The sequence below is a fragment of the Megalobrama amblycephala genome, linkage group LG20 (genome assembly GCF_018812025.1).
Source record: "Megalobrama amblycephala isolate DHTTF-2021 linkage group LG20, ASM1881202v1, whole genome shotgun sequence".
In the NCBI taxonomy this organism is placed as follows: domain Eukaryota; kingdom Metazoa; phylum Chordata; class Actinopteri; order Cypriniformes; family Xenocyprididae; genus Megalobrama; species Megalobrama amblycephala.
The window spans coordinates 4,942,299-4,959,347 of NC_063063.1; the positions used below are offsets into that span (position 1 = coordinate 4,942,299).

At 36.0% G+C, this 17,049-nt stretch overlaps 2 protein-coding genes across 2 annotated transcripts; one reads left to right on the top strand and one right to left on the bottom strand.

Moving 5' to 3' along the window:
* The first annotated feature begins 662 nt into the window (after positions 1–662).
* Positions 663–11,817, top strand: cep55l (centrosomal protein 55 like). The gene is given in 10 exon segments (XM_048171064.1): positions 663–716; positions 718–861; positions 1,052–1,312; positions 5,786–5,830; positions 5,922–6,072; positions 6,147–6,409; positions 8,029–8,100; positions 10,956–10,979; positions 10,981–11,082; positions 11,175–11,817. Coding segments are annotated over 10 exon segments (1,326 nt in total). The 3' UTR covers positions 11,385–11,817.
* Positions 11,818–14,949: 3,132 nt separating this feature from the next.
* Positions 14,950–16,095, bottom strand: rbp4 (retinol binding protein 4, plasma). Its single transcript, XM_048170289.1, has 6 exons — positions 16,075–16,095; positions 15,871–15,990; positions 15,654–15,790; positions 15,461–15,567; positions 15,176–15,388; positions 14,950–15,084 (listed from the first exon to the last, which is right to left on the bottom strand). Exons 2-6 carry the CDS (start codon positions 15,970–15,972, stop codon positions 15,065–15,067), a joined length of 579 nt encoding a protein of 192 aa, XP_048026246.1. The 5' UTR covers positions 15,973–15,990; positions 16,075–16,095; the 3' UTR covers positions 14,950–15,064.
* Between the last annotated feature and the right edge of the window lie 954 nt (positions 16,096–17,049).

A 17,049-nucleotide genomic window follows, 5' to 3' on the forward strand; every position in this document is an offset into this window, starting at 1 on the left:
TTAAACTATTTTAAAACATTTAGCCTATTTTTAATTGTAATTATATCCTGTAATTACAATTAAAATTTAATTGTAATTATATTTCAAAAACTGCCCCCAAATAAAATGGAAGTGCACTCTTGTTGTTAACATCTTGTGCCTTAGCTATATAGTTGCATATGGTTATTTTAAACGTTTGTAAACAACTACGGATTACATTTTTGTAATACTGCATTTTACAGACATTAAACGGGTATTAATAACAGATCTGTGGAAGTGTATGCATGTAAGATATTTATTCACAATACGTTACAGAATCAGGGCGCCATCTGTCTTCACCCGACGGCGGCGTATTCCGGATATGACGCAGGACGCGCCGTATTTAAACTTGTTTTCAGTATCACGGAAGTGAAACAGAACCGTTTCCACAGATTGATGTTGTTATACTGCTGCACTTAAACACTCATTCTTGTTCGTAAGTAAATACTTTATTTGTTTTTTTGTTTTGTTTTTTATATATATAAATCAGATTGTTTTTTATTAAATCAAGCAGAACTTTCGCTGTAACTGCTTTGTACAGTTATAGTATATAGGAGGTCTACGAGTCCTATTCATTTTGATTTTGTTATGGTTAGTTTTACACATATGAATAAACTCTTTTATGTCCAGACATCACTCCAGACATGGCAGCGAAGGGGGCAAAGGAGACTCTCGTGAATAAACTGGGTTTTAAAAGCAAGCAGCAGCTCAAAGTCAGTGGAGATGGAGATCGAGAAACTGAAGAGAGAGAACCAGCAGCTGAAGAAAAGTCTAGAGGACATGAAGAGAGCTGGAAAACATCAAAACAATCATTCAGACTCTGACAAAGCCAAACTTCTGGAGGTGAATTTATTCCTTTATTCCCGAAATCTGATGAAACTCTGTTTAAAATGACAAAAAAAGTATTTAGAGAGCTGTGTATATGTAGAGAGAGATGTAATATTCTCTACATTTCCTCATTATTATTTCATGAAGTGAAAGATTATCACTACGAACATATTTTCACTTTTTGCATACTCCATTCGTGTCACAGAGGATCCTGGCCCTGGAGACGCTGAGGGAGAGGAACTCCCAGCAGCTGCTGGGGAAGGAGCAGGAGATCTGCGGCCTCAGACAGCAGCTGCGCGCCGCTCACGGGGAGGTGGTGTCTTCACTGCAGAGCCAGCTGGAGCAGAAACAACAGGAGGCTGAACAGAGAGAGAAACAGTTCCAGGCTCTCTCAAAGGAGAGCGAAGACCTGAAAAACAAGTATTGTGCAGTTTCTGAGAGGTGTGACACACTTGAGAAACAAAAGGTAGGGGAGTTGACTTTAGACCCTTTGTATGGCTTTTTTTCATTTAAATTTAAGTTTTATTTTAAGCGTACTGTTAAGAATTTCTACTTTCTGTCATGAACTACTGTCTTGACTATGGTTAAATAAGATAAATAAATAAATGTGTTTGGGTCAATTGATGTAAAGGGGTCATTTTTTTTGTCCAAAGGCCTTAATAATAATAAAAAAAACAAAGAGATGACATCCAAAGCATGTACGGTAGAAAAACTACATCTGTTTTATTGAATCCAAAAGGCTTTAATTATATTTTGCAACATATAAAGGTATTCTAAAGATACTGAAGTGTCAAAAAATCATTCAGTTTAGCCGATACAGCCATTTCATTTGTGATCAAAATATCTTAAAATGTAATAAATGTATATGTTTTTTATTCTGGCATGATTTTATAACATCATATATCAACATGGTGCAAAATGGTATTAAAATTATGTGTAGAAGTCATTGCTTTGTTATGAGAAAGAATGTCTGGAAAAATGAATTTCATTGATGTCATTCGGAGTAACCAATATAAAGGGACCAATTTGGATCAAGCCATGCGTTTAATATTATGTGACAGGATGTGACATCATTCAGACACCTGCAAAGGACCACATGGTCATGAAGCAAAGTGACTCTCTCTTAACTATTTGAAAAATTCATGATTTCACTTGCTCATACGCATGTGCCGAAACATCAGGTCATTCGGTACAACCGCTATAAAACATGGAAAATGTTGTAATATTTTAAAAACATACTTAATATAACATGTTTGATTGTCCTTTTGCTAGCTAGCTAGATATCAGCCCTGTTAGCATTGTTTAAAAATATCATCATTCGGTATAGCCAAAAGTGTCATTTCAGTAAAACCGAAATTTTGATTAAATCAAATGACTTTTTTGGTGACAAATTTTGTCCATCTTGTAAAAAATGACAAACGCAGTGTTAATTGATTATTAAAAACCACAAAATCTCGTTGTTAACATTGAAGAAAACTTCAAAATTAATTCTTCATTATGTTTTTTTTACACTTTTAAAAACCTTATTCTTCAATGACCCATATATATTTATAATGTATAATATTTGTATGTGTATATATATATATATATATATATATATATATATATATATATATATATATATATATATATATATATATATATATATATATATATATATATATATATATATATATAATATACATACAGTGCTGGGTAGATTAGTTACAAAATTGTAGTCTGTTACTGATTCCAAATTACACGACAAATATTGTAGTTAATAATGTAATCTAGATTACTAATTTTAGAGAATATAATCTGATTACATTTTAGATTACTTTTAACCTAACTCGTTTATCACATTGACTTGAAAAGGATAATTTTGTACCATATCAATATAAAAATGCAAAGAGAAAGAAAATATGTTCCATTCTTCGTTGTCAACAACATGAAGTGCATTAAACATTACATTACGTCAGGGTGGTTTTTTTGTGAGTTTAATGAAAATCTATTAAAGGATTAGTTCACTTTGCAAATAAAATTTTCCTGATAATTTACTCACCCCCATGTCATCCAAGATGTTCATGTCCTTCTTTCGTCAGATGAAAAGAAATTAAGGTTTTTGATGAAAACATTCCAGGATTATTATTCTTATAGTGGACTTCAATGGCCTCCAAACGGTTGAAGGTCAAAATTACAGTTTCTGTGCAGCTTCAAACGGCTTTAAACGATACCAGACGAGGAATAAGGGTCTTATCTAGAGAAACCATCAGTCATTTTCGAAAAAAATACAACTATATACTTTATAAACACAAATGATCGCCTTGCATGTGCTTCCGCTTTCCGTATTCTACAAAAAGCTTACGCTGTATGTCCTACGCCTTCCCTTTTCTACTTAAGGAAAAAAACGAAACTGGTGCCGCATTCGTTCCGTAAGTAGACCAATCGTTTCGCTAGATAAGACCCTTATTCCTCGTCTGGTATCGTTTAAAGCCCTTTGAAGCTGCACTGAAACTGTAATTTTGACCTTCAGCCGTTTGGAGTCCATTGAAGTCCACTATAAGGAGAATAATCCTGGAATGTTTTCATCAAAAACCTTTAATTTCTTTTCGACTGAAGAAAGACATGGACATCTTGGGATGACATGGGGGTGAGTAAATGATCAGGAAAATTTTATTTAAACATGAACTAATCCTTTAAGTAAATAAAACATAAAAATATAAAATAAAAAAAAAACAAAGTAAAACATTTACTAAAAAAGATTTAAAAATAAGTTTTTTTTTTTTACCTGCATGTCATGTGACCATTAACTGACATCAGAGAACCATGAACTTTGTTTTATTATTATTATTATTATTATTTTATTATTATTGACCTAACTTATTAACTTAAAATCTAAGGGCTTACTTTAAGTAAATATATTAGGGCAAAGATGTTGACCTGACAAAATCTTATTTAACCATAGTCATGAGTCATGATAGTTTCCTGTCAGTTTCCTGTCATTTAGCATCAAGGCATTTCCTGCAAATGAGTGCATGATGAGGTTCATACACTAGATGGCAGCATTTCATCAAACACAACTATTTTCTTACTCTGAGAAGTCACCTGATTAGTGCTGAAGGAGTGATGTTAGTAGACCACAACGAATTCTTTAATTCCATAAAATAATAAAAAATATATAATATTTGAATCTAAATCATTTTATTGGGCTGATATCATTGGTCAACTCAATCACACAGACTTCTGTTCTATCAAGAAGAGTTCAGACTTCATTGATTCAGTTCAGAGTTCAGGAAAATCATGTACCAACACTATACTAAGGTTAATGTTCAGGTTAGGGGTTTGTATTTGTGTAGGAAATCAGCACAATGTAACCTTCACAAATGATGCTAGCATTTCATCTTTTTAAGAGATTGTCAGCCTGTTTACAAGTTGAAGTTCCTGTTCTGATCAGTTTGACAGGCCTCAGCAGGCTATCGGTCAAAAATGTGCTCGGTTTGCACTATACAAGATTGGTGTTGTAGCTTGTAGGGGTGTAAATCTTGCAATTCATCACCATACGAACTGACATTGATTCTCTTAGCCAGCACTACGATGTTTGCTGATGCCTCAAAGCATGCTGTGAAAACATTTTGATTCGATTCACAGGCTTGCGCTCAATATATCGATACTACAGTATTATGTGCCTATTTTTCCACAATCAGTTACTTTTTTATTAACTCACAAATGCAACCAAAATATAACATGAACATTTAATCGAACTCTATGAAAATTTCAAATCCTGTATCTTAACTGGAACATTCACAACAGTAAAAAAAAAAATTATCTTTTAAAATAAAATAGAAAATCAAAAGTTGCACATGACATCAAACGTTTGATGGCAGCTCTGTGCCAATTTGATCTCTTTTATACTTTGACATCTTTTTACACATTGCATCAGCACATCATTTTGTTTGTTTGTTATTTAATGGATGCATTGATCCATATCAATGTGTCATTGGTTAGGGCTCGTTCGCACAGAACAACGCAAAAGCAAAAACCCAAGACGCAAACGGTGGATGGGGGAAAAAACGCAAGGTCTCGAGATGCATTTTTAAAAGTTGAACTTATTTTAACTTGAGCACCACATTTTAGAACATTGTGTCATGCATGAGACGTGAGAGCAACGGTTATGGAAGGTCAAAAGGTTCAAAAACGTATGCATTTTAAAGGTGCCCTAGAATCAAAAATTGAATATGGGGTATTTTGAGCTGAAACTTCACAGACACATTCAGGGGACACCTTAGACTTATATGAAAAATACATCTTCAGCAAAAAAAGAAACGTCCTCTGACTTTCAACTGTTTTTACTTTCAGAACTTAATGTGTAAATATTTGTTGAACACTAAAAGAGGGCAGCTGTCCTTCCTGTCTTTAGCGCTGTCTCAGGCGTCTCACGTGCGGACATGGCAAATTGCCCAACATCAGCAGTCCTCATTCCTCCCTAGCATGCCTAATATCACGCAGTGAGCAGGGTATCTTTCTTTGGGTGTTTTTTTAGACAAGTCTCTTTAGTGTCCTGCGTTTTTAGAATGTACCTTAAATGCCTCTTTTTGTAACTGTTAAGGTCTTAACGACCATTCCAGAGGTGCATGTTAATTAATTTTGTTTGAACATGCATGAAAAATTGTTTAAACCCTTTCAATGAAGCTGTAAAGTTATTTGATTTTTCATTATTGTTGAAATGCACAGTCCTGAAAAAGGGACGTTTCTTTTTTTGCAAATAACACGTATTTTACGTGTTGTTGACGTGTTAAAATTCACATGGTTTTGAACCTTTTAGCCTTCCATAAACATCATACATGTCAGTCTAGCACAGGGGTGTCCAATCCTGCTCTTAGAAGGTCACCTTCCTGCAGAATTTAGCTCCAACCCCAATTAAACACACCTGAACCATTTTGTATCATTGGTCTCCCGGCAGGTTCCATCTGGTGAGCTTGTGGCGGTGCAGGAGCAGTTGCGAGATGTGAGTTTGCAACCCGAGAGTTCAGATAGGACCTTCCTGGTGCTTTCTGCTAGACTTATGTGTTGTTGTTCCTCTCTGTTTTTGAGTACAGGCTCTAGAGAAGAACCATAACTGGCTTGTTTATGACCAGCAGCGTGAGGCCTACGTTCAGGGCGTCTTAGCTAAGACCAAGGAGTTAGAGACGCAGTTAAATGAAGCAAATCAAGCACTCCAACAACAGCACAAAGAAGCCAGTTCAGATGGTAAATTCATTTTAAAGACACTTAAAGTGGCCCAAATAAAATATCACCATTCATTCTCTCTTCTTGCCCCACAGGCCAGTCTGGGCAGGAGGCTCAGCGTGAGCTGGAGGCCGAACGGGCCCGGGTCAGCCGGATCCAGGCGGACCTTGAGGATCTGAGAGGGAAGTATGAGGAGAAGAGCAGGGAAGCGGCTCAGGCCCGAGAGCAGCTTCTGGAGGAGAGGAAAAGAGACCGGGAGGCTCTGCAGGAGGAGAGGAGGTGTTCATCAGAGCGAACTGCTCGACTGCAGGGTGAGCTGGAGGACGAGAGGAAGAGGGTGGCTGAACTACTGATGCAGGTACGCATGCAGATTTTTCTGCACTATTAATTAATAATACATAAAATATACTTATTTATTATACGAGTTGTGGTTGACAGTTTTTAGAAAAATTACTTAAATTTTTTGAGAGAGTACTAAACCAGAAGAACATCATTTATCTGAAATATAAAGCTTTTGTAACATTATAAATGTCTTTACTGTCACTTCTGATTAATTTATTTCAAAGTTTTAATTTCTTTAAAAAATATATATATATAATTACTGACCCTAAACTTTTGAACAGTAGTGTATAATGTTACAAAAGCTTTCTATTTCAGATAAATGCTGTTCTTTTGAACTTTGTATTCATCAACGAATCCTGAAAAAAATAATGTCCACAACTGTTTTCAATATTAATAATAAATGTTTCTTGAGCAGCAGATCAGCATATTACAATGATTTCTGAAGGATCATGTGACACTGAAGACTGGAGTAACGGTGCTGAAAATTCATCTTTGATTACAGGAATAAATTATATTTTTAAATATTTTAAAATAGAAAAGAGTTATTTTGAATTGCAATAATATTTCGCAACATTACTGTTTTTACTGTATTCTGTATCAAATAATTGCAGTCTTGGTGAGCAAAAGAGACTTCTTTTAAAAAACATTAAAAAATCTTACTGATCTAAAACTTTTGAATGGTAGTCTATAGCCAAATGAATTGATATTGAATTGAATCGAAATTGGAATTGAATCAAATCTCAAGCTTGTGAATCAAAATAAAAGTATGAAATTTGTGTCGTTGCCCAGCTCCAGGTGGCATTTCCCAGAAGCATTGTGAGCCTAATTTGTTTATAGAGGCTATTGGTGCAAGTGTTTTCTACTGTCTATTTTGGCTTACAGTGCTTTTGGGAAACGCATCCTTGTATAGGTATCTACTCATTTCTTTTGACAGTCTAGGGGAATTTGTAGTTAAAGACCCATAGACAAGATGTGATGAATAAAGACCCAGAGTCAGAGTTTAAAAAAATAAATAGAAGAAAATTATACTGAAAAATAGTTTGCAGTTCCGCCAGCTTCAAGACTCACAAGGAGTTTGTAGGCCATTCTGCATACATTGACATTTCAAAAAATGTATACTCTAACAGAGTCCACTAACTACATCATTACTTCAGGTTGAATGATTCAGATTAGTTCACTGTCAAATGAAAATTAGCCCAAGCTTTACTCTCCCTCAAGCCATCCTAGGTGTATATGACTTTCTTCTTTCTGATGAACACAATCAGAGAAATATTAATAAATATCCTGACGCATCCAAGCTTTATAATGGCAGTGAACAGGATCAATGAGTATGAGCTGAAGAAAGTGGTTCCATCCACATCCATCCATCATAAACATACTCCATATGGCTCCGGGGGGTTAATAAATGTCTTCTGAAGTGAAGCGATGCATTTGTGTAAAAAAAATAAAAAATTAGCAGATTTGAACTCGCAGTTCAAAAAGCTTACGCTGCATCCTACGCCTTCCCTATTCACCTTACGGAAAAAGCTTAACTGACGTAACACCAGTTTGAATAACTTGAATACACCCAGAGAGAGAGATATATATCGTCAACAGACATATTAACGGCATAGCAATTTTTTTCTGTTTTGAAAGGTGAACCTATTACAGAAATCCCTGATGAATCGGCAGGAGGAGCAGAAAAGAATCGCTATATTGGAACAACAGGTATTCAGATCACCCTTCAACACTAGCTTTCATTCATGAATGAAATTCCTGGGTCAGTGACATAATACTCTTTATTTTATTGCATTTCATTTTTTTTGTCTTGCTCATGTTTGATTTGACATGTAAATGGCATTGTAAAATGCTGAAAAGTACAATCCCCTTAAACATACACACCCCTCCCTTCATTGCTCCGCCCCCAGTGTGCATGAACACGCAATGCAAGAGAGGATGTCTCTTTATCATATCTGAAGTGATGCAAAATAATGCTTTGCCAAAAATAAAGCAAAGATGATGAACGAACAACAAGGAAGAACAAAAAATGAACATTATCGCCAGCGTTTTTCGAGACGTTTTTTGTTCATACCCAAGCGATTTTCACTGGCGATGGGCAGAGTGGACGTGCAAGTTCACTTCCTGACAGTATGTGGCGCTTGTGCTTAACGGTAGTGCAAATAAACATATTTATGATATTAATAAAGTTAAAGAAGATAAAAATGCATATAATATATATATATTTGAGAGATGGTAGTCAGAAACGGTAGTGCAAATAAGTCACAATGACAGTACAGTGTATATATAGTGCAAGTGAACGGTAGTGCAAATAAACATATTGATGAAATGGACATTCTCAACTATATTTCTTGAATGTAAAAGAAAAAAACAAACAGTAAAAATACAGAAATAATACACATCTATTGGTGTGACCAAGAAGTGGCAGAGCACCCAAAGCATGCGTCTCAATCAGCTCCCTAGTTCACTAGTCAGGGCACTGATCAGGGAGTCGGCCACATTCATTTACACGGTATACTGATACACGACCTAGGAAGCTAGGGATAGTTTGTAGGGGTATTCCTCGTCTACTTACTTCCTCTTCGTCATCTTGATATCAATGTGTGCTTGAGCGCCACAAAGTCGTGTTTTACTCATAGACTGTAAAAAATATGGACGTAGTGTCCGTGACGTCACCCATAGAGTTCTGAACAGCAGTTTTGATGCAAAAATGAGGCCGCGGCCATCTTAGCTGCACGTGACCGCACGTCACTCACGGATAACTGAAAATGGGCAAAGAGGCGGGACGTAGTTGGAGCCCATGCGACTTGTTGCTGAAACCACGCCCGCCTAGCTATCTATCTTAGACACTATCTAAAATATTAATAAAGATAACAATATCATTAGAAAGTACTAAAGGTTTACTGTCAATCTACAGTGATTTTTAAGATAACGTTATAGATGCTCTAACACCAGTAGGCTAATTAATTTGTGTGGGGTAAAATGTCCATTTCAAAACATAAAACATCGTTTATAATGTAAAACTCTATACGTACATATATATAGGTACCAGATATCTGTATAATGTTCTCTCAAACTAATGAGCACGTGTCCAAAGTATAATTTTTCAAAATAGTGCAGCAGTTTTAGTTATATCCAAGCAGTGCTGTCGGAGTTGTATATCCTCCTGGTATTGTCATTGTAGTAAATCTCAGGAACAAAACCTTTAGCCAATGCCACGACGATCCAACAACGTGTGTTCCGCATGCGAGCACATGTAACGTTACACAGACTGACATCTGTCTCGAGTATGCAGCAAGCCATATATTGTATAAAATAATCCAGAAAAAAGGCACAAAAACAGCTGAGATGCCAAATTCAGCGGCTGGAATTAGCTGAGGTAACATGACGGCTCACAGACAGCAGTGCCAATCCACCTGTCACTCAAGTGACCACGCCCTTAATTATGCAGAACTTTAAGGCTTAATATAATTTAAACGGATGAGTTATAAAAAATTCACCCCCCTCAGAGTTGTCATGAAGGACAAAATTAGCAGTATAGACCAAAACACAATGTGAACCAGAGTGTAAACATGTTTTTTTCTGCTGTAAACTTGGCTATTTTAACATGATGGTCAATGAGATTCTGCTCCCTTTTGCAGCCTGTCCCTAGCGGCCAGTCGATGAATCGCAGTTTAAGTTGCTTCCGTATTGGCTTCACGAGAGAAAGGGGGAGGTTGCCGCTTGGTTTTACTGTAACTTCAGCAGCTCCAGGCACGTGAACAAAAGCGGCACTCTCATTGGTCTGGCAGTTTTTAACGCGGCGCATCAAACCAAAAAAACGAACCCGAGGCGTTTTTTTAAAAATGACGCTTTTACGCCTCGCGTTTTTCGCATCGGTGTGCACACTCACATTGGCGCCCTTTGTTTAGTCATGAGGCGTTAAACGTCGGCGATAATCACGCGCGATATTCGTCCCGGTGTGTACAGGCCTTAAGAGTATATACAACACACCAGCTACAGACAAACAATGACACTCAAAACTGTTACTATAGCTAACATTACAACAACAGCATATCTTGGTTCTGTGAAACAGCAAAACCAATCATACTCGCATATGGAGCAGAAACAACAACAACCTCGTCATTCGTTTTCAGGCCTTCCCGCTTGGGTCTCTCCAGCTCTGGAAAGCTTTTCTAATATTAATGCGGGTCCTAAAGCTCTTGCCTGATCATAACCCTTCTTTTTCCAGTGATATTCCTCTTATACTTTCTCTTTTGTAATGTCTCTCAGCCATTACTCTTTCTACAGTCTTTCTTCAAATCCCTCTCTTGCTCACTCTCTCTCCTCCCCCATCGTGAATGGACACGCCCCCTACTGGTGATTTGGCTGCACATGTGTTGTGCTGCTCAGTCCAATCCACTTTCATCAACATTTCTCAGAAATCCCTTACTGCACCTTTAATGGTTACACCACATGACATATTTTTAAACCATATGAAGCCAACATGAATTTCTAAGACACGCATTTTAAACTAGATTTTTAAACATTTTTTATACCCTTATTTGTCATTGACCATCCTACAGATCCATTTGTCAGCTAAAGAATCCTGAAAATGAAAAACTAGACCGTCAAAGTTTACAGCACCAACTGCACAAAGTTTTGAAAGAGCTGCGGAAGGCCAGAGACCAGATTACACGCCTGGAGTCTTCCGTAAGTTTTTCCTTGATGCGTCCCGACATGATCGTTGACATTTTTATCATATTATTGTGTAATAATGTGCCTGTATTGACCTTGTGCCTCAGAAACAGCAGAGAGAGTCTCGTTTCTCTGAGCCCAGCTCATGTAACAGGATGGATTTTGAAAGATTGACTATTCAAGATCGAACCACGTCTCCATCTAAAGTTCATAACATACTAGATGAGAGTGTCCTGGAGTGTCCGAACTGTGGCGCTTCCTACCCCACCAGCCAGCACAGAGAGCTGCTCGCCCACCTCGACTACTGCTTCAGCTAAATCCGCTTCACATCACATGCTTCTTTCCACTGTGTGTATATAAACGCCATTATTTAGAGCGATTTTGTCTTGGTTGATTGTAGTCACCATTCCAAAGAAATGTTTCAGTATTTTATATGAACTTTTTTTTTTTTTTGTTTTTTTTTTAAACAAAGTATTTTTAAATTCTTGAATTTGAAAAGTTTGAAGAGACTTTTCTTTTATTCTTAAAAGTATTTGTTTATATGGGGCATATTTAAAACATTTTAATTTATGAATTCAAATATATGTTATTTTCTTAGTTCGCTTTTGGTGACCAGGTTGCTCTTTGATATGCAGTTTGCATACATGCAATAAGTAATAATCAATATTCAACATTTTAAATCAGTATTGTACCTAAACAATAACCATTTTTCACACAGTCCTTCACTGAATTGTCTACTTGAATAAAAGGAAAAAGACAAAAAAAAAAAAAAAACAACAGTTTGGCTTAATTCCTAGTTTTCCCTTGTATCCTTGTGGTACCTCTGAAGTGTCACTTGTCTAGGAACGACTCCAATCCATCAGTCCTGACTTTGCAAACCAAATCTGTCTTGATTTAGACTACATGTGTAAATCCTGCATTAAACTATTTAAAGATGGGATTAGGTGAAGGCACAGTAGCCGAAGGAAAGCGAGTTTATTAACGGTTCGCTTCTAGGAAGTGCCATGTACAATTTCACTGCCAGGTAAGCAATATAAGTAAGTATAACTGGCAACAAGAAATACATTTATAGAATCCTAATGGGGGGGAAAAAAACATATACTTCAGACATTGTCTATGTGTAATCTAGATTAAATCAATAGATTGTCTTTGAAGACACAGGACGTACTATATATAGGTTAAATACACAGAGCTTGACATTGGCTAATGGTTTTCCAAAGTTACTAGCCACTCAGCATTTTCACTGGCCATAAGTTTGTTTTTGGGAAATTACCTTTTATTAAAGGTTTGACAATATCTTATGAGACAATATATAATACTGGGTTCACAAGATGACACTATTTTTCCGAATTCTTCATTGACAAAATATATGACTGGAAAAATTTTATTTTGTCTGAAAGTCACTAAATACAGAACAATGCATGTGCGTTTTGAAATGTTTTAACTATCTTTGCTGTCACTATTATTTTGGTAATCAAGTAATCGGTCGATTGCTCTGACCGATTAATCGAGTAATCAAAATAAAAATAGAATTTCAACAACAATAGCTCTTAAAATGACTTCATAATTGGTGGAACACGTCCACCACGTGGACCCCAGCATATACTTTTTCAGTAGTATAAATACAAGTAGTCTGTGTACACAGACAGAATGGACGGAGTATTACTGGAGTAATAACCGAGGATTAAAGCCCAAAGTAGACTTGCAGTAATTAGTTTATCCACAAGGTGCTCTGGGGGCTTCGATTCACAAGGTAGTCAAAGAAAAACTGCATAAACAGAACAGACCGGAATGCTACAGAAAAACAGCTACAGCGACGATGGAGGCCTATATAGACGAGAGATTGTGCGGAGGTTAGAAAGTACCCTCATTTGTACAACTCTAGCATGAAAGAATACAAATATATTAACATGGGTAGTAACTCATGGCGAGAGATTGCTCAAAACTGCACATGCGTCGAACTCCTGCGTATGCCTACAAGTCAAATGAAGTATACTTTGCAAAGCTGTGCTTGTACACTATCGTATGCATAAAAATGAAGTATACCTATAGGGCTTGAGGGTAAATACATTTTTATTTTGAAATTGCGATGAACAATTTGCATATTTGAAAACATACTGATGTATTATCATGTGTTGCCGTAGGCTTACAAATGATTTACGCAACAAATCTGGTGAAATGACGCATGTTGCATTCCCGGATCTCACAGCAAATGCAGAGATTGAGTGTAGTGTAACACTTCACTATGAAACAGTGTGAAAATATACCACTTCTGCCCACACATTTATATATATATATATATATATATATATATACAGTACAGTCCAAAAGTTTGGAACCACTAAGATTTTTAATGTTTTTAAAAGAAGTTTCGTCTGCTCACCAAGGCTACATTTATTTAATTAAAAATACAGTAAAAAACAGTAATATTGTGAAATATTATTACAATTTAAAATAACTGTGTACTATTTAAATATATTTGACAAAGTAATTTATTCCTGTGATGCAAAGCTGAATTTTCAGCATCGTTACTCCAGTCTTCAGTGTCACATGATCCTTCAGAAATCATTCTAATATGCTGATTTGCTGCTCAAGAAACATTTATGATTATTTTCAATGTTGAAAACAGTTGTGTACTGTTTTTTTTTTTTCAGGATTCCTTGATGAATAGAAAGTTCAAAAGAACAGCATTTATCTGAAATACAAAGCTTCTGTAGCATTATACACTACCGTTCAAAAGTTTGGGGATCAGTAAGAATTTTTATTTTTATTTTTTTGAAAAGAAATTAAAGAAATGAATACTTTTATTCAGCAAGGATGGATTAAATCAATCAAAAGTGGCAGTAAAGACATTTATAATGTTACAAAAGATTAGATTTCAGATAAACACTGTTCTTTTGAACTTTCTATTCATCAAATAATCCTGAAAAAAATATTGTACACAAATATTTTGTACAATTGTACACATTAAATGTTTCTTGAGCAGCAGATCAGCATATTAGAATGATTTCTGAAGGATCATGTGACACTGAAGACTGGAGTAATGATGCTGAAAATTCAGCTTTGCCATCACAGGAATAAATTACTTTGTGAAATATATTCAAATAGAAAACAGTTATTTTAAATTGTAATAATATTTCACAATATTACTGTTTTTTACTGTATTTTTAATTAAATAAATGTAGCCTTGGTGAGCAGACGAAACTTCTTTTAAAAACATTAAAAATCTTAGTGGTTCCAAACTTTTGGACTGTACTGTATATATATATTAATTACACATGTGTTTGTATAAATATATGTAACTGTTTTATTGTCTATGCTCATATAACTCTAACAGATTTAGTTTAGTTTATAAATATTGTATTGATAACATTCCATGAATGTATAGATGTGCATGTATAACTTATACAATTGTTATGAATTATATTTGTTAGAAAGAATAAATATTTTATATAGTGTTTTAAAAAAAACTTAGGAAAATGTATCGGTGGCATGTCTGGAATGGGTGAATGTCATTATTCAAAATTTCCTTTGTCTCAATCACTTTCCCTTAATCTTTCTTTAATCATATACATTAATGTTCTTTTTATGCATTTCCTCGTACTGTCTTATAATACATGCTGACTCCTGCTGCTCTGTATCATGGTTCAAATTGCACAACATTTTGCCAGTAAAAGGCATTGATTTTCCACAGTGCTGTTTGTATTGTTGGTTCATGAGTTCGAGAACCTTTGATAAAACTTTGGTGATAGCGAGTTTACTAGATCAGTAACTGAAATCAATAATTCATACTTGTTTTTTTTTTCTTCAAAAGTTTATTTGGAAAAAAAAAAAAGTTACACCATGCACTTATTGTGCATTAAAAATGATTATTGCACAAAATTTTTATGCATTCTCTTTTATTAAGTAATATGCTTATTTTTGGTATTTACATATCAGCTAGAAATATAAAACTTGACAGATTACATCCTCAGAAGCTCTTTCGTGCAGTGGTCATTTAGGCAGTGTCACAGAAACCTGCACAATTAAAAAAAGAAAAACACATCAGATCTTTTGCATACTGAACAACGTCTGATCATGAGTTCATGTACGTGATAACACATCTTACCAGTGTGTGCGACACGTCTGTATTTGCCCAGGAAGCAGATCTCCTGTTTCTTCTCTGTCACAATCTTCTGGTCTTCAGGCCTGAGGCCTTCAGGGTGTCTGGAGAATATGAAGGAATAACCGTCCAAGCAGGTTCCGTTCTCATCAAGCTCTCTGCAGGAGTAGTGGATGGCGTAGTTATCGTAGTCGGTGTCAATGACCCAGTGGTCATCATCTGCGGAACGGTCACAAACAGGTCATGAGCAGATGATCTAAAGTGATTTGCACATGATAAATTGACACTTACATCCAGTCTGGAGATATGAAGCAGCTCCCCAGTATTTCAACTTGAACCTGGCGGGGTCTTCTGTATCTTCAAACGTGCCAAACATGTTGGCGCACATCTCCCAGTTGCTGAAGAGTGAAACGGCATGCGAGAATTTAATCGTTTTTTATTGCGCAAGTGCACGACATTAACATAAAATCCCATTTAAACTCACTTGAGAATGATGACCCTGCCAACAGCGGTGGCTGTCATGGTTCCATCTTCCTCCACTTTGTAATGGGCAACAATATTATCAAGAAGGAAAAGACCAACAGGGTCTTTCTTGGCCACGGCATACCATGTTCCTTGATACTGCAAGGTCAGTGGCAAAGTATGAGGAACAGAAGCTCAAAAACAACATGTGGATTGAAGGAAAACTCTGGTTGACTCACCCTCATCTTGTCAAATTCCTGTTTGACGGTGATGTTGCTCACCAGACAGTCCTGTGCCCAGCACGTGGCCAGGACGCAGAGAGCTATGCAGAACCTGAGCATGGTGCTTCTGTGCTCGAGCTGTGAAAAATCAGTAGAACAGTAAGAAAAACACCAACAAATGCAGCGCTAAGTCGTCCGTCAAACAAATCCTAATGTGCGTACCTTGTATCTGAAATTCCTATTGCACTGCTGCAGCTGCATTTATATAGAGCCAAGATTCTGGGATCCTATATTCATAGTCCCACCCAACGACCCAAAATTCAGTCTCCACCATCCCTGTCATTGGACAAAAGGTTTTACATAACAGCCGTGTTTCAGGTCTCCATGTGGAGTGCGGTAGCGTTGACCTCTGCTCTCCTGAATGTGTTTTTCTTCAGGTTGCAGCTGGATTGTGTAAGAGCATGAGCTGAAGCTAAAATAAACATGTGGAATTCTTCAGCACAAGCTGTCTTGTGTGCATTTCTAAATGATGCCGGTGATTCTGTTCCCTGAAGCCTGTTCAGTAAGGAACATTTCTGATTTCATTGAAGTTTACAGGTTTGTAAAAGTAACCAAATGACACATTTTTTCAAACTTTGAGTATATATACTGTGACATATTATACCCACAAATTCTTCATACAGTGGACTAACAGTAAAATTGATAAAAATATGGGACCAAAAATTATTCAGACACTTTGACCTGACCATGTTTTGCTTAAGTGTTATCTGACAAAATTAAGATAATTTTTTTCTGACACAGTTTAACTCTTGTCATATTTTATTACCATTTTTTTTTAACTATAGTGAATAAACTGTATTATGAATGAAATGTTCAAGGTCTGAATAAATTTTGGTTTGACTGTATACATACATATATATATACAGTGGGTACGGAAAGTATTCAGACCCCCTTAAATTTTTCACTCTTTGTTATATTGCAGCCATTTGCTAAAATCATTTAAGTTCATTTTTTTCCTCATTAATGTACACACAGCACACCGTATTGACAGAAAAACACAGAATTGTTGACATTTTTGCAGATTTATTAAAAAAGAAAAACTGAAATATCACATGGTCCTAAGTATTCAGACCCTTTGCTGTGACACTCATATATTTAACTCAGGTGCTGTCCGTTTCTTCTGATCATCCTTGAGAT

Coding starts and splice junctions, on each gene's coding strand:
- rbp4 (XM_048170289.1), bottom strand. CDS start 15,972: ATGCTCAGGTTCTGCATAGCTCTCTGCGTCCTGGCCACGTGCTGGGCA. Junction 15,389..15,460: donor TTCATATCTCCAGACTGGAT/GTAAGTGTCAAT, acceptor ACCGTTCCGCAG/ATGATGACCACTGGGTCATT. Junction 15,085..15,175: donor CAGACGTGTCGCACACACTG/GTAAGATGTGTT, acceptor TTAATTGTGCAG/GTTTCTGTGACACTGCCTAA.